Source organism: Hyposmocoma kahamanoa, unplaced genomic scaffold (assembly GCF_003589595.1).
Source record: "Hyposmocoma kahamanoa isolate Upper Pololo Valley unplaced genomic scaffold, ASM358959v1 64, whole genome shotgun sequence".
NCBI lineage: Eukaryota > Metazoa > Arthropoda > Insecta > Lepidoptera > Cosmopterigidae > Hyposmocoma > Hyposmocoma kahamanoa.
The window spans coordinates 6,012,779-6,037,716 of NW_020653852.1; the positions used below are offsets into that span (position 1 = coordinate 6,012,779).

The following is a 24,938-nucleotide window of genomic DNA, read 5'->3' on the forward strand; positions in this document are numbered from 1 at the left end:
TTGTAATATCGTGTAGATTCGTTATAAAACATTGATAAACTGATGGTGGAAAAATTGGCTTGTCATCATGTCTGGGTCGCGAGTCTCATTGAATTTGTGCAAGTTCATTGTAAATACTGTAACCATTTCTTGTAAAATACGTTTTCAATTACTATTGTCACAATAAACGTAGATAAATGGTATGATTTTCTTTGTGTCGAAGTGATGCTTTTGGTTATTTGGGGTCTATGATCGGTTGGATTGTTAGCAGTAATCTCTGTATGTTGTATGCAGCCCCGATGATCTGTCGACTGCGATCTTGCGCCGTAAGGACAGGCCCAATCGTTTGATCGTGGAAGAAGCCGTCAGCGATGACAACTCCGTCGTCGCATTATCACAGGTCAGTTACAGCTTTGTCCGCAATTTTGACTAATAATACCATGACAATGGAATAAATGAGATGCGGAGTTTGTTCAAGATGTGACTATGTCTAAGATTGAGATTTGATGTTCATTAATTACCTATTCTATTCATGGTATGAACTTGAACAATAAGTGCTGGTCTATGGGATCCATTTTGTTTTTTTAAATAACCATTAAGATTGATTTTGCTATAAAAATTAAAGTGATATTATATTTGTTTTTGCCTGGTCACCAAATACCTGGTCTCGAACTAGTCCCCAGACTATGAGTACCAGAGGAACTGAAGTCACTCTGGGGAACTACCTGATACACACCCAGACTAGAATCACTTAGAAAAAAAAGACAAAGCGAGTGAAGATCAGATATGCGGAGTACTTGCCTTTCTTGGGAATCTCTCCTTTAAAACTGGAACTTTTCCAGAGACATTAAAACTCTCAATTGTTACACTGTTACACAAAAAGGGAGACACTACAGACATTACTAACTATAGACCTATCACTTTGATTCCAGAGTTTTCAAAAATATTTGAAAAGGTCATGAAAAAAATTCATTTCCGATATTTGGCCTACCAAGAATTGAATCTGGAACTTCCTCATCCAGTGCCCATTGTGCAACTTGTTAGGCCACCTGGGTTGTCAATGTGGATTGTATTATTTTACTTATGACTATACAAACTATGATTATTTTTTGAAAATAACTGTCTATGTAATCTTTATTGCAACTAAATTTATTAAATGATTTAACTAACACAGTTCATAGGAATGAAACTATTTTTCCGGATTTAAATCGCGTATATTTGTTTTTTCAAACAAACCGACCATGTCAACCGTGACCATGGGACCTGTAAAGGGCCCGAAATGTCGGTTTGTTTGAAAAAACAAATATACGCGATTTAAATCCGGAAAAATAGTTTCATTCCTATGTATAACAATCGCGAAAACCTAAGAACTCGATAACACAGTTCAATCAAAATTTAGTAACAAATTTAATTTTAAAGTAAAATGCTGCCAAGTTAGATTTCGATCTTTGTCATGTTGTGAAATTTATTACTATTTATTCCAAAATGACTCCATTTTGGAATAAATAGTAGCTCAAAACTCGGGTAAATGCTCCACGGTTCACAAAAATGGATGATATTCATGATCTGAAAATCTCTACTGTCAAACAGGAGATATTTAGCATGACAAAAGCCTATAAGGACGATCTCACGACATGAAAACAGGCTTGCAAAAGCTCGGAACAAACCTCACAAGTAACAGACAATTGAGGAGGCACCACATGTGGGACTAAAGGAAAGAAATTGGAAAGTTGACGGCAGCCTAATATCCGCCGAACAGATCACAAACAACTGCTCATGGTCCATGAACTGATCGCCCTTGAAAAGGCATTATGAAAATAATTTGCTTGTGCTACTACTTCAGGCAATTTAAAATTAAAATTATATTATCAGCCAATGATTTGAACCTTATACTTACTTGAACACTCTATTTTATAATACTCTATGTGAGTAATGAGCTTGGCCTAATAAAACTGAGAAATGCTAAAGTCAAAAGCTTATTTCAATGAATTCAAAACTTTAAAACACTCTTAACTTAACAGTAGACTTAGCAATTTCGACATATGATACTTAACATAGGAGGGGTCGACATATATATTGTACTTAGTCATAATAACTTGCTCATATGGTGAAGGCAAACACCTTATTCGAAGCTGAATTAATACTTGTAAAATGCCTATCTACATTAGATCAGTAAACCATACCCTAAATCTTCTTGTAAAAGAAGGCTTCTGCGAAACATTAGGTCGGATATTGATCATGATGATTTATCACTTGGTCTTTTTTATCCTGAATAATATTGCTGATAATCATTAAAGTAACGTATTTTAATTTCCATCTTTCATTTTGTCTACAACAAAAGAGGAAACCCCTATTACTTTACCCAAAAATTGATTATTTTATTCAAAGTGTCACACGTCAGATAGTGTAATATCAGTTTTAGTAGTCCAAAGTATTAAGATTATAAAAATATTTGAAACTTACGAGGCTTTAGCTGTTTGAAAACAGTTGCAAATGTACAATGAAAGATCTTTATCTACGAATCCGACATGTACTTAATGTTGTAATGTACTCTGTCTATAACAACTTGGGCACAACATATTTACCTAAACACCATGTAATGCACACACGTATAGTGCATAAAATTTCCTGAAATTGGAGAATTATTTCATTGCATTTTGTTCTATATTTTTCATGTACAATTTACATCACTTGTACACTTTTACAATATTTTTACAATGTTTAGAAGAAAAGTTTTGTAATTATAAGTAAAATCATTATTTGTTCTACAAGAATAATTGCATATTAGACTTCTATCACGTCTGATGAAAAGTGACGTTGAGGTCGACCGTGGAGCATGCACACCTAAATAATCTATTCACTCTCGTCTTGAGAAGGCCAAAAACAGCATTTAGGGATAACTATTTTGTTTTAATATCATAAGTATAAGATAAAATCACAACTGTTTTGTTTTCTTGCCTTTTAGAGGCAATCCAATCTATGACTTGAAGTTTAGGTGAGTATACTTTGCTTATTACGATTTCTGCGTATGACATTATCAGTGTTAGTTAATAGTTGGATTGACAGACTACAACAAAATAATTATGTCAATAGTTCTGGCAATCTGATAAGCACATCTGCTGGGGGGCATGACACTCACAATTGACAGTAATATCATAGTATAAGTATGGTATCTCCATTCATATGAAGCAGTGCGGCTTGTAAGTATGCACGTCCACCGCGCGCCGTCTACGGCGCATTCGCATTATAATAAAGGCCGCATGAGACGATCACCGCTATGCAACGCGAGTGCATTGCGAAATGATGCGATTGTGTCCATCCGTACACGGCACGCGGCGGGCGCGCACACATACAACGCACATAAACGCGCTGATACGGAGTTACCATATATGTCTTATTTATACTGTGAGAATATCCCTGTAAACATAGACAATGTTCTCCTGCATTACTATTATTAACACAAAGAACTCCCATAGGCTAAAATGGAGCAACTTCAACTGTTCCGCGGCGACACGGTGCTCCTGAAGGGAAAAAGGCGCAAGGAGACAGTGTGCATCGTGCTCTCCGACGACAACTGCCCCGATGAGAAAATCCGCATGAATCGCGTTGTGCGAAATAACCTGCGCGTGCGTTTGTCCGATGTCGTCTCAATAGCGCCTTGCCCATCTGTCAAATATGGCAAACGAGTACACATATTGCCTATTGATGATTCTGTAGAAGGACTTACTGGGTGAGTATGTGGTAGAATTTTTTATGTGATTTTTGTAAAGCATATAATGACATGACAGACATATAATTCACTAGTAGAACAATTAGCAAATTTGGTGTAATAAGGCTATAACGTATGCAAAATGACAAATTTTCCGGGGACAGGTTTAAGGGTGTGTACAAATTTTGCAAATGCGCCTTTTTGCGAAAGGCTCGCGCACTGCCGACGTGCATACGTACGATCTGTTCGCGTGCCGTCCGCGCGCCTCTCGCGCGCCACATATAGTAACATGTGCACGCGTGCAGCCTGCGCGCTGCGCACATATAGCGCGTTCGCGGCGCATTCGCCACATCTGTACGCACCCTTAAGATTCTTCGAATTAAATTATTTAACTTTTTGTGCTCAAATCGATACCTCTTTTATTTTATTTTTTGATCAATTCTGTTATTCATGGTCCGCGGCGGTCCAAAAATTAAGTTGGCTTAGTGTTCATGGGAGGTTTCGAAATAGAAGTTATAAAACTTCATTTATATGAAATTTTATAACTTCTGAAATGAAGTACATATAAATGTACTTCATTTGTTTCATGTATTTAATATTATTTTACAAAGCTTCATACTGGGAAGGCACAGGCAAGAACATCAGAAATGTTGAAGCCTAGAAAATCCTTCTGTTCTTTAACACTGATGGCCTTAGCTCAGAATCATAGTTATAGGTGATCACAATAGATCAGTAAGTAATGATGGCAGTGATGAGGCGTTGCATAGGCAAGGCCTAAATGAAGCCAACCTTTTAATAATTATAGTAATTATTTAATGACTTTTACGTCATAAAAGAACTTTCGGCGTTTGATTGCATGTGGTTTTATTATAATACCAGGGGTACATATTTGTAGTTACATTACAAAGCGAGGAATATTTAACCAACAATGAGTGGCTTTAACTCTCCTAATTATATGTATTTAATATGTTACTATGATTATCTTCATGCTCTCAGAATGAAACTTTACCATTTTCTACTTTTTTTTTCTTTTCTTCTTAGCAACTTATTCGAAGTTTATCTCAAACCATACTTCATGGAAGCGTACCGGCCTATCCACAAGGATGACACATTCATGGTCCGCGGCGGTATGCGTGCCGTCGAGTTCAAGGTGGTGGAGACGGACCCCTCCCCCTACTGCATCGTCGCTCCTGACACCGTCATTCACTGTGAGGGAGAACCAATCAAGCGTGAGGTACGGTCGTTATATACTAGTATCTTGTAGAATCTAGATAACCCTTAAATACTTAAATTGTACCGCATACAAAAACGTCACTCCTTTTCTTAGAGTCGTAGTGATTTATGTTGATTCAATACAAAATATTCAATGTAAATAATCGAATTTCGTTAGTACTTTGATATTTCTCTATGGAGAAGTAGTATACGGCAACTGTACAGACAGCACTTGAAAATAGCAGTAAAAAAGTGACCGAACGGTTACCATGCCAGACTGCCACGCATAGGTCCCAGGTTCGATTCCCGGGCCGGGAGAAATATTTTATTTTATTTTGCGTTTATTTCTCGTGAGTTTGGGTGTAATTTGTGGTTGTCTGTGTGTGTCCATGGCACCTGCGACACAGGAGGACACTAGTGCGGAGCTATGTTGAGTGTGTGCGTTATTATTATGATTACTATCATATTCTGATTAATTTTACGATGAGCGCAGTCATTGTCCATGAACCGGTTAAGTATTTTTACTTTTTGTCACTCACTAAATACACGCACAATTAAAAAAATATATATTTAGATACTGCTTATGGTGGTCATCCTTTGTTTTTTCAAGTCTAAAGATCTCGGCGTGACGAACCGGAACTTCCGCCCTGTTACTTTAGTACATGGCAACGATTACCAAGTTATTTTTGATGTACCAAATTATAAATTATTAAATAAAACTTTATCTATACGCCGTAGCGTCGTCGTGCACAATTAGATAGTGTTTTATTTTTCATAGAACTATTGCGTCATTTTGTCTGAGATTCACGGAACACGTCACTTATCATAGCTTTGAACGTGTTCATATAAAGTTACTAGTACGATTGGTGCAAGCAAAACGCTTTGCACGATGCATGATTTGTATTTAGCATCTTAGCATCTTTATGAAGTCCTGATGATGCCGGGAACAGCACTGTATGGTATTGCCAACTAAGTGGTATTACCATTAAATATGGGGAAAAATTATTACCTTAGTTTTTTAAGACTTGGGCTGTGGCAAGTAAAATAAATAAGTTCTTGTCGATACGATTTTTTTAAGTACGTAATAGTAACCTTGTGGCGCCATTGAAAGCTCTACGTAGGTTTTACACTGCTTACAAGCTTATAGTAAACTATTTGGCTGAATAATATCTGTATTACTGTACCTCATATACCACACGGTAATCCAACACGATCTTTTTAATTATATTTTTATCACAGATTAGAGATGAAATGGATAGTCATTTGGCCGGCTACCGGATATCCCGCGAGCATCTAGGCTGGATATCCGGCCACCGGATATCTGACCCACTGCTATAAACATATCGCAACCGGTTTACAGATCGCATCGCTGTGATTGATTGATTAGTGATTGATTGCACTTTCACATTGACGATTTGATTTGTTGTGGTCATTGGGTTTTTATAAAAACGATTAATTTATTCGAAGATACAAACAATACATAACCGAAAAATGTTAACAACGAAAAAAATCGCTAATTTGGCAATATTTTAATATCAATGCTCTTTGTTTGTTATGCCAAATGCAACTTTCTCGCGGTGGAGAAGGAAAAAAACGCAATTACATCATTCTTTGGCTATATTAAAATTTCTAGTTGTTATAAGTATTAAGTTTAGCACTTGATACGTTATTGTTTTGTTCCAATTTGATTTCATGAATTTGTTTGTGATGTAACTAAAGTCTTGATACCAGATTTGTCCAAAAAGTAATTTATCTGCTTACATCTTTTATTTATTATTGTACACATGGTACACATTATAATTGAAAACTGTTCAAATCGATCGTGACCGCGATCCTTTCATTTGGTCGCCTGGCAGTAACAAGTAGTACTTAAAATTTAACGAACTTTGCAAGGGTTTATAGTGAAAAACTGTATTTGAAGCTGGTCTCGTTTATGAAAATAAATAGAACCAACTTTTACCACTTACCTATTTTGCCTTCATTGAAATTTGAGTACTAAATTTACAGATAACGTAATCTAAGTTCAGTTTCAAGTAGTAAACAAAATTTTCAATGATCCTGTAGTTGCTGTTTATCCTATTACCATCATCGTTAATCAATAAATTAATTTATTTGGCGTACCGATTATGAATATTTCTTAGTTTTAAACATCTGGTATCTGGTCTATTTTCACTATTCAGCCGGATACCGGATGTTAAATAGGCCGGATACCGGATAGTTACCGGATATACGTTTCATCTTTAATGTATGTTTCCTGCAGTTGATGAATGAGCCTAAGGAGTAGTAAATTAAAGGATATACAGTTATAAAATATATTGTCCAGAGTTTCATTGCACTATTGGAAAATCAGTACAAAATAATTGATCAAAGTTCTTTTTTGATGTTTATCTTTTTTACTTTGGTATCGCACAGGCTTCTTGGCCAACCCAATACATAATATACTGAATTGCTTTGTGGGTGACGTATTGAGTTCGTTGCGTAGATTGTTCATTGAATTCCAAATTCAACATTAGTATTAGATTGCTCCGTTATATAATCGAGTACGTAATGTAAGCAAATGACAAGAATCAGTTGTTATTTGCTTACGTTGATTGCTCTGATACGCAGTCTACAATTGCCGTTACGAGAGATAATTGTCCCTGCTCGATTCAATTTCTTTAAATTTGGGAAATGCCTTACCTATAAATTAAACATTCTGCGAAAAATATAGTGCAAAGGCGTTAGCCGTAATAAATACCGCTAAATTCTTGCAACGTATTTTAATTTACAACGATCGGATGCATTGCGCGCGAATGAAACGAGCTTTGATTTAAAAAATAATTTATTACATCTCACAACGTAACTGCACTGAGTTCTGAATTACAACCAATCTTAATCTAGTTTTAGAAAACAATATTATGTATTGTAGATGTAAATACTAGGTTATTTGTAAAATGCTAAAAACCGCGCAAATTACGTAGGCTGCCGCCGGACGATTTATAAAAAACGAAATTTAATTTTAACTAATTTATTAAAAGATTAAAAAAACTTACGTGCTAAAGCTAATGCTTAGGTTCGATGCTAGAAACCGAGTGTCCATCAAAAATTATAAAGTACGCAAACAGGGGGAAACGCTGACGTTGGTCACGTTGCTGCTGCACGTTGCACTGGCACGTTGTGCTGACACGGCTTGCACGCGCTGTTGTGATGCTGCTTCTAATTTGGGGCGCCGACATACATGATTTCTGCGATATAATTCGCAGAACTGTATTACTAGCATCATAAATAACAACTTTTGTTCACAAAAGATCACTTCATTTTTTAAATCTGTTTGGTAGTAACGATGACTGCCACCCCCGATTCTGCGTTTTGCATCGAACTTGTATTTACGCTAACGCTTTCTTTTACATAGAGATATCACCGTTTAAAGCGATCTATTTAAATATATGCCTCCGTGGCCGAACGGTTACCATGCTGGTCTGCCACGCAGAGGTCCCGGGTTCGAATCCCGGGCCTGGAGAAATATTTGTATGGCCTACATTTATACCTCTTGTGAGTTTGGGTGTAATTTGTGGTGGTCTCTGTGTGTGTCCATGGCACCCGTGATACAGGTTTTGAGTGTGTGCGTTATTTATTTATTTAATTGGAATTGAAAACAATTTTTATAACGAAATTATACATGGCATATTTTTATTTTTGTACTAAAGTAAATTCTGATGAATTAGTAAAAGTCACGGAACAAAAGTTGTTTGTTAATATGATGATAGTAATATAGTCCTACGACTTTGTTAATGTTTTACAAATAACCCTGTATAAACAAAGTTAGTTATGCCTTGTCATTGCGCTTGTCCTACTGAAGAAATGCGGTCGCACCGACTTTCCAGGGTTGACGGCGCCTAATAGAGTAGGGTTTATTACCCTTAACATGCTTGTTACTTCTTATTTGCTCTTAATCTATGTTAATGATGAAATCCTCTACAAATCAGGAAGAAGAAGAAGCCCTAAACGCAGTAGGCTACGACGACATCGGCGGCTGCCGCAAGCAACTTGCTCAAATCAAGGAAATGGTGGAACTGCCGTTGCGGCACCCGTCGCTCTTCAAGGCCATTGGCGTGAAGCCTCCGCGCGGTATCCTCATGTACGGCCCGCCTGGTACAGGGAAGACTCTGATTGCTCGCGCTGTTGCTAATGAAACTGGTAAGAGATATAAAACTTTGAAACTTTTTTATGTAATAATACCGAAATCAAAAGTTCGTGGAATTGCATCTATTTGCTAAGTTTTATTAAAATCGGCTAGCGGAAAGTGCGCGAAACCGGATTACCGGATATTTTCTTTCTTTTCTTAAATTTAAATGGAGCCACTACTTTCTAACAAAAAACGAATCATCAAAATCGGTTTACATACGAGTTATCGCGTAACATAACACACGACTTCGGCTCGGAATCGCATACAAGTCAATTCCGAGCCGAAGTCGAACCTCCTCCTTTTTTGAAGTCGGTTAAAAATACAATTTATCTATAATATAATAAAAAGCTATCAATATCAACAACAGTGACCTAATACTTATTATATTACATTAGGGGTCGGAATAAGCGGAGTATATTTGCCTAACTCCAAATAATATATGTACACAGAGTGGACAATATCTTCTTAGGAAATTTCGAAATGATTAAAAATAACGGCAAAAAAATTAAAACAAATGGTTACATTTATACCTATTACAAAACTTATCCAAATAAAAATGGAAGTAAACTAATTTGCTACTCCGCGAACCTGTGAAGGTTAAATAGTACAAAATGTCAAAAAAATTAGAAGTAAGAAGATGGCTGCTTTATTCACAAAGTCTAGGTTGCTCTGCCCGTCGCTGTATGTAGTTCAAATTCGTAATATTCTGTAATACTGCCTTATTGTATACAGGCAGCCATATTCCTGATGAATTATGGACCTGCCGCTTAACTGAGTCGGTTCCTGAGATAGTTGCACAGTGCGGGAGGAGTCAAAGTATACTTTTTTACTTACCAAATCAATCAATTGTTGTTATGAGAAACGATAATAATAAAAAAATATTTCATTAACAATTGAAATGAATAGACGAGCCAATTGGCACTTTTTTCAATCAACTTGTTATTGAATATCGTCAGAAAAATATTGTTGAAATATCCCGGGTGTGTTAACGTAAACTGTCACCCTCACCGCACTGCTACCTCTGGAACGGACTCAGTTAAGCGGTAGGCCTATAATTGTATTTTAGATAAACCACTATTCTGAAAGTTGTCAACTTATCTTTTGCCGTATTTAGACATTTGTACAGTTTCGATGGGGATAATGAAATTCCGCGTAAATGTCGTGGCAACTAAATTAGCGTAATTTACGGTAACCGATTGTTATCAGTCCGTAGACAACATAATTAATACTTACTGTGCAAAAATTAAAGTCGTAACTATTGAAATAACAAAGTAGTAACGTTAAGTCCCCCTCCTGTGAAATTTGGTTTGATTTTACCAACACTGCATACGCGGATTTGCACTATCTTCGACGATTATTATATATTATATAAATCTTGTCCTGTAGTTTATAAACCCCACATTGTACAGTCAAGAATACTTCTCGCTTGACACTTTGCTACTTTGGGCCGTTCTTGTAGTAAGCTGCAAAGAATTGAATTTATAATAATAACTTTAATGGCCTATGTACACGGCGTATTTTATACGCGCTGACCACTCGCGTTTACGGCACCGTGAACGCGCGTCATCTGCACTGAATCGATTAAAGCACGCGCAAACATCGCGCATCGCAAACATTGCGCATGCAAGCAAGAAGCTTATATACTCCACTGGAGTTTACACTTAGAATTTCATGTAGTTTCTTCATTTCAAAAACTAACTGAAATTTACAAACGAATCTACAATTGAAACTACCTCTTTTATCAAAATGCGCGATTCATACGTGTGACACAGCGCATCGCATCATCTGCGCGTATAAAATGCGCCATGTACATAGGCTCTGTGTCAAGCTTGAAATGCTTTGAACCATGTACATACAAGTTGGTCATTATTGATTAAATGTAATATAATTAGTATAGTCTTGTTGAGTCCATGCGGAAATACAAAGGAATATTCTACGCTTATTAATGTACTATATTCCTTACTACAATGTTTGTACGCCTAATGTTTTACTGAACAGAATAATTCTGTAATTCTTTTGTTAGATATCATCTGCTAAACAACCTGTTTTCAAAATTAAATGAATTATGAATGAAAAATCAATGAGTGTGTGTTATCTTTAAGAGGCTTAGATATTACCTTAAACTGAAATCCTTGGAATACATATCCCACGCGAAACTAATATTTAGATGTTGTTTAATTCACAACTCACGCGAAACTATATTTAGATGTTGTTTATTCACAACCTGTGCGTAGGCGTACTTGTAATAACTATTGGTAATTATGTTGTGGTATCGATAACAGCATATGGCTTTACAATCGCGGGATGGATTTAGCATTCTACTCCGTGACCTAACATGACATACGGCATTTTGCTTTATGGTAATGCCGTCGATATTCATAGAATCTTTGTCCTGCAGAAACGTGCGGTTAGGGCAATTTACAATCTGAACCCCAAAGAGTCTTTGAGAGATAAGTTTAAAAGATGATTTACAACGAGCAACTCCTAGAGTTTCTTGCTAATTCTTTTGAGAGGAACATGCCTTACGAATGAGCAGTAGAGTTTAATTAATATGACTATTTCAAGTGTACTTTACTTACCTATGAAATAAAGATGATTTAAATTTTACCAGTTTTATCGAGTAGAAACCAATCCTCCTAATGATAAATTTGATCACAGGTGCTTTCTTCTTCTTGATCAACGGTCCCGAGATCATGTCGAAACTGGCCGGTGAGTCGGAATCAAATCTGCGCAAGGCATTTGAAGAGGCGGACAAGAACTCCCCTGCTATAATCTTTATCGATGAGTTGGATGCCATTGCTCCTAAGCGCGAGAAGACCCACGGAGAGGTCGAGCGTCGTATTGTCTCGCAGTTGTTGACTCTTATGGATGGTAAGTACTTTTTTGAATAGATTGAAAGTTTATCTTTTATCCAGAGCTCTTGAAAATTGAGATAAAATAAAATTTTTACAGTTATTGTAAATATAACCATACAACCATATGTCAATGCGGCAAATCAAAGTTCAATGTGGTTACATTGTCTAGTTATAGTTTTATTTTGCTGTAATAGGATGTGCTAGTTCTAGTTATTTTATTAAACATCAATAACGTTAACATTTACATATTTAAAACATTTGCAATACTTTATTTTACAATTTTTGTTTACAATTATACAACATTACTTTTACACTTATAACGTTCTTTAATTCCATCAACTACGAAAACACTCTCGTGTAACTCTCGATAACGGTTACTGCGTCGTGTTCATGAGGTAACATCCTGTGAGGACAGAGTCGCTAATCTACCTTTACATTTGGTCCTTCCAGCCGGATGGATAATTATGAAAAACCTCAAAAGTTTGCTTATCCGCTTGAGCTGTATTCGTTACTCGACATCTTGTCAGTGATAATTGAAACGCATCAAAACCAATCATATGAACCTAAATATAAGGTAGCTGCTGTGCACTGTTTATTCAACTCAATTCTTTAATCTTTATTTCGGACAAAATATCCGTAGTGTTAGTAACAAAATACTTACAAACTATATTAATGTAAATCATTTAAACTATGACGTGTCACACGTCATTGTTTAGATGCACCCATTGATATCAGGAGTTCCTCTTATCTATCTGCACTTTCCAAGATCAAGCGGCCTACCACAACCTCTTAAAACAATATTACTTTGGCCTTACATTGACTTTTCGTACCATAACGCGCTTAAAGTAAGCTTATTATAATGTTAAAACTATGATGTTTTATTGGCAGCTTTGTGACTGACTATTCATTCACTCAGCTCGTACTATAACACGACTTTAACATTAAAGTAATATTGCTCTTATGTCAAATTTAGCAATCTTAAAATAGTTACACGGATGCAATGGAAACAATATTATTTTCAGTTTTATCGTCTTAATATTGATTTGTAATTATTAAAAGTTAAGTAGAACTTATTTATTTACATATATCTCTTCAATATCTTGTTTATTTTTTATTTTATGGCACATAGGAAATAATTTCTCGTTAAATAAAAATACGCCATGTTTATTTCGTAAAATTATAACAGCGCCATCTATATGCTCCTTGGAGAAACTAACAATTGACACTAGACCATAGTTCCGAATTCACAACGTGACAATCGAGACTCAGCTTGTTTTATTTATTTTTCTTCATGAAAATGCGGAAAAATTATTAAAACAACGTAATTTTAATAGATTTCATTATTACATACTTTTCTTTTTTTGGCAGTTTAAATTCTCTGAATATAAATAATACTAAGTACTTTCACATTATACTACGATAGGACGATTCGGAACATCAAAAAAGAAACAGATGGCATTATACAGTTCACATAGCGTTATTTCTAAGAAACAGATGGCATTATACAGTTCACATAGCGTTATTTCTTTCCTATTTTTAGTAAGAAATAGACAATATCGGGAAATCATTCGTTCTTTCAGTCACTTTAGCAATAATACATTACTTGGTAGACAGGTTTGTCATGGTACGCGTATGAGTAATATTATAATAAGCTTACTCTAAGCTTACATTGAAATAAGATTGTTTTTTGAAAGGTTGTGGTAGGCCAGATCTGATGAACTGATGTTTCTATCAAAACACCAGTTCATGTTTAGCTTCAACAATCACCAGGTGGCCAGTTCGTTCAGCAGAGAAAAAGCTATTCATGGCGGCTCTTTAATTCTTATTTAAAATAATTTAGAATTTAAAGAACGTACAGATATCTATTGAGCGGACTATAGAGATATCCTGCATAGAGCTTGAACGGCTTGTTATATTAAGCGTGTACAGACCCCCTCAATCATCTTACGAACTATTTGAAAAAAGATTAGATGAAGTTTTAGGCAAATTAAATAATCCAAATAAATATATTGCTGTTTGTGGTGACTTCAATGTTAACTTATTAGAAGATTCCAGTGCTAGCAGTAGGCTCATATCATTTTTCCAATGTTATAGTCTTGTGAATCTTTTCTTGGTGCCTACTAGAATAACTTCTACTACTGCCACTTGTTTAGACAACATTTATACTAACGCCATATCTAGTAATAAATGTATTATAAATAAATTAACTTCTGATCACTGCGGTCAATTGACCACTTTTAATATAACTGTTGACAAAATGCCAAAAAAGGATAATCACATGTGTTCCGATAAATAATGGTCGACTTAAAGCTTATAGAAATAATGTAATGCCTAAACTAACTGACATTCCGTACGTTAACGATCCCAATAAATTGTATAATTCAGTTTTCAACATACTGAAAAGTGAACGTGATAATGTTTTTAGGTCTAAAATCATAACTATTAATAATTCATTGAAATTTAGTGATTGGGCGACTGTGGGAATTCACAAAAGTAGACAAAGGCTATAATGATCTTTACGATGAAAGGACTTATAACACTAGTAACGGTTTTAATGATTTTGTTAGGAAATATTCGAAAATGTTTAAACGTGTTTGTATTGCAGCCAAAGCAATGTTTATAAATAATAAAATAAAAAGCAGCGCGAATGTAGTAAAAACGAATATTATAAACAGCGAAACTGGAAGGGTCAAACCTCGTAACTTAGACTTTCAACTAAGATTTAATGACAAAATTGTAAACACAGAGGCAGAAGTTGCTAAAATATTTGAAATTTTTTTTACTGACATTCCAATTTTGACTACTAAGTCGTAAAATTCATCTCCCAACGTCGCTGAATCCTTACTAAAAGAAAATAATGCAGTTAGTATCACTAATTTAAGGTTCCGTCATGTATTTCCGAACGATATTGCTACAGACTTTAAGTCTATAAACATAAAAAATACTGCTGATCTTGATGGTCTTTCAGTCAGAGTAATTAGTTCTATAATTGATTGTATTGCGCCTTAGCTTGTGTCTTTAATAAATGTGTTGATGATGGTGTCTTTCCTGACCTCATGAAGCAAAGTAAAATCTGGTAGTATTTCTGACCACACCAATTTCAGACCTATATCAATACTACCACCTATCAGTAAAATATTTGAAAAAATTATTCTAAATCAGATGCACATGTGTGACATTTTTATAGTAATAACTTAATGTCTCCTAAACAATTTGGTTTCACTCGGGATCGCTCTACAACCGGCGCTGGTGTCGAGTTGATTAATCATATATTTGATGCATGGGAAGTCTCACATGATGCTATCGGTGTATTCTGTGACCAAGTACTCCTTTTCAATAAATAATAATCATCAAAATCGGGTCACAAAGGCCGGGAGTAATCGCGTAACATACAAAAACACAGTCGAATTGAAAACCTCCTCCTTTTTTAAAGTCGTTTAATAAAAAAGGCCATGGGACCTGTTAAGGGGCCGAAACTTCTGTTTGAAAAAAAACCCAAAACCAAAAAGTAGTCATTAAAAACTAAAAAACAAAGATCTACAACAAGCACTTCAAAAAATTCATTAGATCTACTGGTTCGTTCTGTAGCTCAGTTGGGAGAGGGTCATGTAAGGAATGCTGAAAACGCTGGTTCGAATCCAGCCGGATCGTAGGAATTTTTCTTAGTGTTCGATCTTTGTGTTAATAATTAGAAAAACACGTACATAGTTTCTAATGTGTAACAATCGCGAAAACATAAGAACTCGAGATCGTTTTTTCTGTTTTCAATGGTGTTGATATTTTTTCTAGAGCAACTAAAGTTCTCAATAAGGCACTAAGTTTCCTATAAGGCTGTTGCTATTTAAGCGTTTTTAATGAGCGCTTCGCTGTCATTTGTTTTTAGTTAAAAAGACCTCTTGAACCGCGTACGTATAGCTAACTGTACATGTAATTAACAGGCATGAAGAAATCATCCCACGTGATAGTAATGGCGGCGACAAACAGACCTAACTCGATCGACCCCGCGCTGCGTCGTTTCGGCCGCTTTGACCGCGAGATTGACATCGGCATCCCCGATGCCACCGGCCGTCTTGAGATCCTCCGTATCCATACTAAGAACATGAAGTTGGGGGATGATGTCGACCTTGAACAGGTGAGTTATTTATTTGATCTACTTATTTCTAATATATGGTATTTAGATAATGGCGAAGAGTTTTTACAACGCAATTACTGCCACCTTACCTATTTTTGCCACCAATTAGTAATGTCAGCATTACAGTGTTCCGGTTTTGAAGGGCAAGGGTGCTGGTGAAATTACTGGCACATGGGACTTGTCATCTTAGGGTGTCGGGCCACTGCAACTGTTATGGACGGACGTGTAGCTTACCATCAGGCGCACGACTTGTTCGTCACGTCACTTGATATTATAAAAAAAATATCCTCAGATTGCCTTAAGAAGTTTATTTTTCCATCGATCCATTGTATATTGCAATAAAGGCCCCCATATACAGACGATTCCTCGTTTCGATCGATTGTCACGATAATCGTATCGATATTCCCTGACTTTCAAGTTAATCGTTAACGACATAAACATACACTATCGATTCAGTCTGAAACAATGGATCGTGAAGACAAATCGTCACTTCTATGACGACTGTAATATTTCATTAATTTTGAACAAACGGATCGCTTGACTGTTTTATCTGGACTGTGCAATGCCTATCCCATACAAAACGCCTGATGGTTTTGTCAGACAAGGCACCCTGCCCATCGACGAGTTTTCTTCCTATAATATAATAAAATACAGCATACTCAATAATGACTCATTCACTCTTAAAAAACAACTTCGCTCCGTATCGTTTCGGCTACAAAAATTATTTGCCATGTCAATTCGATTGTCATCGAGTTGCGAGAGAGTTGATTGGCAATGCACATGTGTAAGCGAGAAAGGTAAATTGTCTCCTCTTGGTGGTAAATGTCGCAAATACGATGTCCTGAATTGGTAATATTATTGTTTTATTATAAATATTGGCGGGCGAATTGTTCATGTGTGTGTTTTTGTTCTTTTTGAAATATTTACTTCTGTCGTCTATGATTTACGGTGCCTCCGTAGGTTATTCTGTGGTTAACTCCACTAATAGCTGTTTAAAAAAAATATTCGTTTATTTGCTTGGCATGACAAAAGTCGTAACAGAAAAAGAAAACAGTACTAAAACAAACCATGTATCAAATAGCATGCAAATGTCTTATGATAGAATCTCGATTGACTGTTACAATAATAAATAAGAAAGTCACAATTTACAATTTTGCAAATTAAATATATCTGTTTTGTTGTTAATTGTATTAAATTACGATCTTATTCACGTATGTAATGTGAAGCTGTGAGCGTGAGTGTAGCGCAGTTTTTTTTTTCCACACTACATCGACTTCTCTTTTAATGTATATCTACTCTTCAATACTGGTACCAAATGTAACTGGTCTACAGTATCCCCAATTCAACTGACTTAATCCTATTTTATTGTGAGATAAAATCGTTCGTTCGTTCCTCTATAAAGGTTTTTGGTTTGTACCCAGATCGCAGCAGAATCTCACGGCCATGTGGGTGCGGATTTGGCCTCGCTGTGCTCCGAGGCGGCTCTGCAGCAGATCCGTGAGAAGATGGATCTGATCGACCTCGAGGACGACCAGATCGACGCCGAAGTGCTCAACTCACTCGCCGTCTCCATGGATAACTTTAGAGTATGTTTTACTTTTAACACAAACTTCAGTATTTGACGCCCTAAAGCAATCTAAAGACAGGGTTATTAATTATTAACTAAGGCGAATTATAGATAATTTTGCTGCGTCGTGACAGTCTGAAAACATGTTTTTTTCAAAAAATGGGCAATAGTTCACTATGCACACCCCCCGGGAATTGAACTGGGGACACAACACAATGAACCAAAGGTGCTCACATGATTATGACAATCATCAGCAAAATATTGTATTTTTCAAAAAATTGTGAAATACCCACACTTGTAAAATTAAGATTATGTAGCAACGTGCCTAAAAACCCGTTGCTTATTTTAACTACCTCAATAAAAATTGCATTGATGGCTAATGTATTATATCTATTAATATGCAGCTACTGCTTATACAAATCGAACGACGTAAAATTCTTGTCGCGTTTTTTTTAGTTTTTTTGGTAAAGAATAAAAAACATTGACGCCCCCGGTCATCTGTGCCGCTAGCTTGCTGTCGACTGGGATGAGAGAGGTGCCTATAGTAGAAGCTCACCTTTTGTTATTTGCACCAAGTTCCAATATCGCGTTTCTGAGTTAGTGGCGCGGTTCGTAATGTACACCTGGCTGACTCTCGACCATCCTATCCTACGGTTTTTTTTACTTTGCATTTGTTACACAGTACGCGATGACGAAATCATCGCCATCGGCTCTCCGCGAGACCGTCGTAGAAGTGCCGAACGTGTCGTGGACCGACATCGGCGGCTTGCAGAACGTGAAACGTGAGCTGCAGGAGCTAGTGCAGTACCCTGTGGAACACCCCGACAAGTTCCTCAAGTTCGGCATGCAGCCTTCGCGCGGCGTGCTCTTCTATGGACCGCCTGGTTGCGGTTAGTATTTTTTATTGCTCAACCAAGTGACGGGACGAACAAGTCATGCGCCTGGTGCTTAGCGACACGCCTGTCCATGGCAGTTGCAGTGCACTCAGAGTTTTTAAATCACAAAGATCTCAGGGGCACTGCCACTGCGCCAGGGTGACCCTGAGACGTAAGTTGACAAGTCCATATGCATGTAATTTCACCAGCACCCTCACCCTTGAAAACCAAAATGCAGCACATTCCTGCTTGGCGGCAGAAATAGGTAAGGTGGCAGTATTTCCCTGGACGAACTCTTTCACAAGGAGCTCTAATGATTTAGAATAAAATTATGATAGGACTGGCGTGTTCTCTAGAACAAAAGTCCTAAAATTAAATGAAGATTTTTTTTTTAAAAAGAAGGAGCTCTACTAAAAATACTGGCATCCAGCAATGCAACCATTGCTAGATAGCAATGGACACTTGTTGAAGTAACCACGTCTCAGAGCGGTGATCGTAGGCCTTTATCTCGAGTCTCTAAATAATAATCACAAAATAATAGTAGTGTAGTAAACTTACACAGAATTTACATGGAAATATCTCTTCAACTCTTATCACCTTCCACAGGTAAGACATTGCTTGCCAAGGCGATCGCTAACGAGTGCCAGGCGAACTTCATCTCTGTAAAGGGTCCCGAACTACTCACCATGTGGTTCGGCGAATCAGAGGCCAACGTCAGAGATATCTTCGACAAGGTTTGTGATTTATGCCTTTTTTATATTGGTCATTATGTATATTGTAGGCTTGCCACGACAACGCTTTATTGAAATCATCTACAGTTTAAAAAAAAGGTTTTATTTACCGAATAATAATAATATTTTCGCCCAATGTGTCAGGTTATCCTGTAATTAATGTAACAAAATTATTTTTTGTTTGCAAAGACAAAAAGAATATAGTAATTTATTTCACGTGATCAAAGGTCAATATTACAATTTTTAACCATCATTTTATGTGACAAAACGATCTTGTAAAACTATGTTTACCCTTTATGTATAACTTCTTAATAATATTATATAAATAGAATTTAACTTATTGACCATATAGAACCTGTAAAGGGCCCGAAATGTTGGTTTGTTTGAAAAACAAATATACGCGATTTAAATCTGGAAAAATAGTTTCATTTCCTTTGTGTAACAATCGCGAAAACCTAAGAACTCGATATATAATTTAACTGCTTGCAAGCGGATAACATTTGCTCAAGGACCTGTCGTTTTACTCCATTTTCAAAAGACGGACTATAGATCCGAAAAATACGAAAACTCGCTTTTTTATTCTTGTACTAGAAATAAAATCGCAGAGTTGGTTTTAACAAGATTTGTTCTGCACTAGGCCCGCTCCGCGTCTCCGTGCGTACTGTTCTTCGACGAGCTGGACTCGATCGCGAAGTCGCGCGGTGGCTCGGTGTCAGACGCAGGCGGCGCCGCCGACCGTGTCATCAACCAGATCCTTACCGAGATGGACGGCATGGGCGCTAAGAAGAACGTCTTCATCATTGGTGAGAACACACTCACGGCTACTCTTGATTTAACTGTGTCCATGGCACCCGCGATACTGGGTTTCCCTAGTGCGGGACTATGAGTCTGTTGCGTTATTATTATATTATTTTGCATTATTTTACATTTGCCTATTGCAAAAATAGGCAAATGTAATCAGTATTGATACACTTCAATCCAGTACACAGTGCAAATATTAACCTTAATATGTTAATAATTAGGGGTTGGTGGGGCGAACATTCGTTTCAAATTAGGTGTTTAGCATATTGGGCAGGCTTGCTTGCTTATTATTATAGCATTCATATCCGGACATCTGTGACTAAACATTATTTCGGCACTTTGCCAATTTATTAGGTTGCCGAATATTGCAGGATAAACATTTCGAATACTTAAATAATAAAACTTGCCACGGAAATTACGTAATGAACTAGTCCGAGAATGACCGCCAGAAGCAAGTCCTGTAGCAGTAGACAGATAGGTAAATAAACACTTTATTCACTAATATGACGCAAACATTAAACACGAAAGTAAAAACATAAGATTATTGTCAAAGCATTGAAAAGACGCTGACTCAGCACATGCCAAAATTTCCTAAGGCGCTGGTTTTCAGAGAGGGATTAAGTTATTTGTAAGCAAAAATATAACAACTATAATAGTTATTCATTGAAATAATATATGTACAGTAGGTATATCGCTGCTCGTTGATTCTGCACGACTCTTTGTTTTTCCTGACTACTGGGTTAATTTAGTTAATGCTAATCCTGTAAATTTAGCTTTTTCAATGAAAAGAACATGTGAACATAGTTCTAAAACATTTGTCAGGTGCAACCAACCGACCGGACATCATCGACCCGGCCATCCTCCGACCCGGCCGCCTCGACCAGCTGATCTATATCCCTCTACCCGACGAGAAGTCCCGCGAGGCCATCCTGCGCGCCAACCTGCGCAAGTCGCCCATCGCTAAGGATGTTGACCTTTCATACATCGCCAAGGTACCCATTATCCTACACAGATTTTCTCCAAGGAGAGAGTTTAGCCCGTTATGCCTCCTGACCTGTTTGGGGACTTCACACGTTTTCTAAGTATTTTTACCAAAGTGTTACTCACATGTTATCCATAGGATTATCTCATTTCTTCCCAAACGACAGCTAGACAAATAAGAAAGAAATCCAGACGGTACTTTTGCGTGTCACGAGTGACGATTATAAGGAAACCCTTTTAAAAGAGTTCAAAAAAAGGAAATTTTCAATTCGACTGTATTTTTTATGTATGTTACGCGATAACTTCTTTATTAGTAAACCGATTTTAATGATTCTTTTTTGTTAGAATGAGGGTACCTCAGTAGTGGTCCCATTTAAATTTGAAGAAAATATTCACCTCTACTGGTAGCAAATTAGGACATGAATCCAGTTTCGCGCACTTTCCGGTAACCGATTTCAAGACTTGATTTCAAGATTTGAAGACGTTGTCCACCACTGGATAGTAAAATAATAAAAATGTGACCCAGCCGTATCACAAGACATGATCTTTTTCCTCTAGGTAACACAAGGCTTCAGCGGCGCTGATCTGACAGAGATTTGCCAGCGGGCGTGCAAGCTTGCCATCCGACAGGCCATCGAGGCCGAGATCCAGCGCGAGCGTACTCGGCAGCAGCAGCCGCCCGCCGCCGTCATGGACGTAAGTATAGCCTTCAGTTCAACATGTACTGTATTGGTACCATAGAAAATTACTTCTGCGATATTTATCCTGAAGTGTATTTTAGAATTTCAGAAGCACTTTTCAATTTTGACTGTTGTTTGTTTATTTTATAAACTTGATATCAGATGGACGAGGAGGACCCTGTCCCGGAGATCAGTCGCGCTCACTTCGAAGAGGCGATGAAGTTCGCCCGCCGCTCAGTGTCAGACAACGACATCCGCAAATACGAGATGTTCGCGCAGACCCTGCAGCAGAGCCGCGGGTTCGGCACCAATTTCAGGTAAATAATTTTCGAATGACCATTCTAAACATCGTAATTGTAATTTTTGTAAAATTTTGTGGAAATAAATAAATTTCTTATTATTAATAATGACGAGGGAAAGCTTCGGTTTTATTATGATAAATATTATTAAACTGAAACATAATTTTGATTAATTACTAGGAATTCTGCTTTTGTATTTTTTTATTTTTACACATATTTACTTTAAAATTGATGCAACCACTATATCATGCATTGGAAATTCCAACGACGGCCATTTTGTCATTACTATCCGCCATTTTGTGTTATGTTGCCGGTCGTTTTGTCGCGTAATTATTGAGGCTTATATACAACGTGCGGTTCCAGATTCCCGACGAGTGGCGGCGCGGCGGGTGGCACAGGCACGTCGGGTGGTGACCAGCCGACGTTCCAGGAGGAAGGTGGCGACGACGACCTCTACAGTTAAGCGCCTCTCGTCTCAGCCCGTCTCCGCTTTAGCGCCGGCGTAACGCTCTCCACTTCGGCGTTGAGGCGAGACCCGTGGCCAGTTCTAGGACTGACGTTATCACTTAAGATGTATCAAGTAATCCGAATGGGTGTATAGGACTCTGGACGTCCCGCGACGATCCGAGGGGCGACACGGCAACCAAATTTATATAATATTGTATTTATTGGATCGCGACTTCGGCGGCATATACTGTATTTGAAAATTCACCGATCTATTGTAATGTAAATGTATTTATTTTCTACTTTCAATCATTCTGCATTTGTTTCTGTTCCGATGTGCTTATGTTTAGTTGTAATAAAGTTTGAATGTACTGCTCGGTGTAGGCCGGGCCCGTAAGATCATTTGATTTAGAGTAATTGTTATCTGTATTCGCCAGATCCTTGCGTAGGACCCGTCGGCGGGTTGGCCCGCTCGACGTCACACTTTATCGCAGTGATTTTTTAATAAAAGATTTTTATAGACCTAATAGTGTTTTTTATTAGTCAATGCTACATTTTTTTTAACAATATTTAGTTAAGGGCCAACACAGACATAGGATTTTCTAATAACATTAATTGAACTTTTCGCCGTTCTCAAGAAGTTTCGTAAGCGAAACTTCTTAACCTGGCTTAAGCCAGGAGTTCAAAACGTTCACGTATCATGTCAGTTGATAAATCCGAATGACATTATGCAAAAAGTAACACTATCAGTTTTTGCTAATTTGCTAGTATTGTAAATTAATAATTACAAGTTTTTAATTTGTAATTGAAATTAAATACTTAATACTTTGTAATTCCACGAATCCGAAAAAACCTTAGAGGATGGAAAAAAAATAAAGGAAAAAACCGAGCTCAAAAGTTCGTGAATTACATCAATTTGCCAAGTCTTATTGAAATCGGTTACCGGAAAGTGCGCGAAACAATGCATCCCCTAGTTTAACACCCTTACAGACGGAAAATTTTCTCCAAATTTAAATGGAACCAATACTGGGCCACCTTGTTTCCAATAAAAAAATCATCAAAATCGATTCACAAATCGGAGTAATCGCGTACCATGCAAACAAAAAAGTTGTATTGAGAACCTCCTTTTTTTAAAGTCGGTTAAAAATTATTAAACCTAGAAGTGCCACGTGTTTGAAAAAGTTTTAAGAAAAAGCTACTAATGGTATGTTGGGCTATCTTTGGAAAAATTAATTTATTATAATTAATAGGGATAAGTGGAAATTAAATTCCTCTCATCCCAACTAGTCTGTGACGGTGTGGTAAAAACCCACCTTTTTTTTTTTTTTTTTTTTTAAGATAGTAGGCAAACGAGCAGAAAAGCCACTTGATGGGAGGTGGTCATTGTCGCCCATGGACACGAGCAATACCAGAGGCATCACCCATGCGTTGCCGACTCCGGAGAACCTTGTTTACACGTCTTTTGAAGAACTCCATGTTGGGGACCTGTGATTAGTGGAAAAAGCGATGTCTATAGGATGATAAATCCGTTCGTCTTTAAAATTTTGCGACTGGAACCGACTAATTTACATTTTTTCCTGGGTGCAATCACAGTGTCCCTTATTTTCAGCGTCACCATGGTTCAAAAGTTGAGTTGTGGTTCTAGAAATTGAAAAATAGTGCTGCCGCCGGAATAAGCTTATTTTAACTACTACTAACGACTAAGTAATATGTACTAATTTATTCTAATTTCCATTATTAATTAATGTTAAATTTAACTTAATAAACAATATGAATATATTGTTAAAATAAAATTATTTGCAAAACATAATGTAGCGTAAATTGGAATGTCCTTTGTAAAATTAAAAATAAGGTATTTAAATTAAAAACTTGCAACTATAGTGAAAAAATAGGGTGGTTTGCATTAATATTAAAACTGGTTGATGATTTTACCACCTCAGTCAACCGTGACCATGGGACCTGTAAAGGGTCCGAAACGTTGGTTTGTTTGAAAAAAGAAATATACGCGATTTAGATCCGGAAAAATAGTTTCATTTCCTAAGCTTATTTTAACTTGGACTGTAAAATAGTCTACTTTTTGACGACTGAAACGAACTAAATCATAGATCTATAGATCTGCTTATTATGGCATGGATAGTAAAACCCCTTTACCTATGACAACGCGGACTGACTAAGAACTGGTCCACATCCGCCGCATCGCAAAGATTTCGCAGCGTTGGTGAACACACCTCCCCGCCACGACTCGCTCTGGTTGCAAGCGCACGATGCGACACCGCAGCTTTAAATTTTGTTTTTTTCGATAAGAACCGACAAAACGAATATTTTTTACCTACTTAGCAAATTCCAAACGCCCGATTATGGTCACACTAGAGCGCGCTTACTGATTTAATCTAAGGCCTTATTCAGGGTGGCGGAGGTGTAAACCAAATATACGCAGACGCTCGTTGCGTTCACAGTGGCCGCGCGCGCCAGCGCCTGTGTCACGGCGGCTGTGGGCGCGGGTGCGCG

The 24,938-nt window shown here is 37.2% G+C and overlaps 1 protein-coding gene across 2 annotated transcripts; it reads left to right on the top strand.

Moving 5' to 3' along the window:
* The first annotated feature begins 272 nt into the window (after positions 1-272).
* On the top strand, positions 273-22,965 carry LOC113230629 (transitional endoplasmic reticulum ATPase TER94). Of its 2 annotated transcripts, none has more exons than XM_026464626.1 (14): positions 273-379; positions 3,456-3,709; positions 4,730-4,922; positions 8,866-9,076; positions 11,724-11,936; positions 15,859-16,052; positions 17,474-17,638; positions 18,302-18,509; positions 19,101-19,228; positions 19,863-20,028; positions 20,849-21,018; positions 21,566-21,703; positions 21,853-22,004; positions 22,350-22,965. In XM_026464626.1, the coding sequence occupies exons 2-14, from the start codon at positions 3,462-3,464 to the stop codon at positions 22,447-22,449; spliced, it is 2,286 nt and encodes a 761-aa protein (XP_026320411.1). In that variant the 5' UTR covers positions 273-379; positions 3,456-3,461; the 3' UTR covers positions 22,450-22,965. The 2 variants fall into 2 exon arrangements, with proteins under 2 accessions (XP_026320411.1, XP_026320410.1); XM_026464625.1 differs by having other exon boundaries at positions 21,850-22,004; positions 22,350-22,964.
* The last annotated feature ends 1,973 nt before the right edge of the window (positions 22,966-24,938 follow it).

Excerpts from the sequence above, each read along its gene's own strand:
- LOC113230629 (XM_026464625.1), top strand. The coding sequence starts at position 3,462 with ATGGAGCAACTTCAACTGTTCCGCGGCGACACGGTGCTCCTGAAGGGA. Across the intron at positions 3,710-4,729 it reads TCTGTAGAAGGACTTACTGG|CAACTTATTCGAAGTTTATC; the intron begins GTGAGTATGTGG and ends TTTTCTTCTTAG. Across the intron at positions 21,019-21,565 it reads ACCTTTCATACATCGCCAAG|GTAACACAAGGCTTCAGCGG; the intron begins GTACCCATTATC and ends TTTTTCCTCTAG.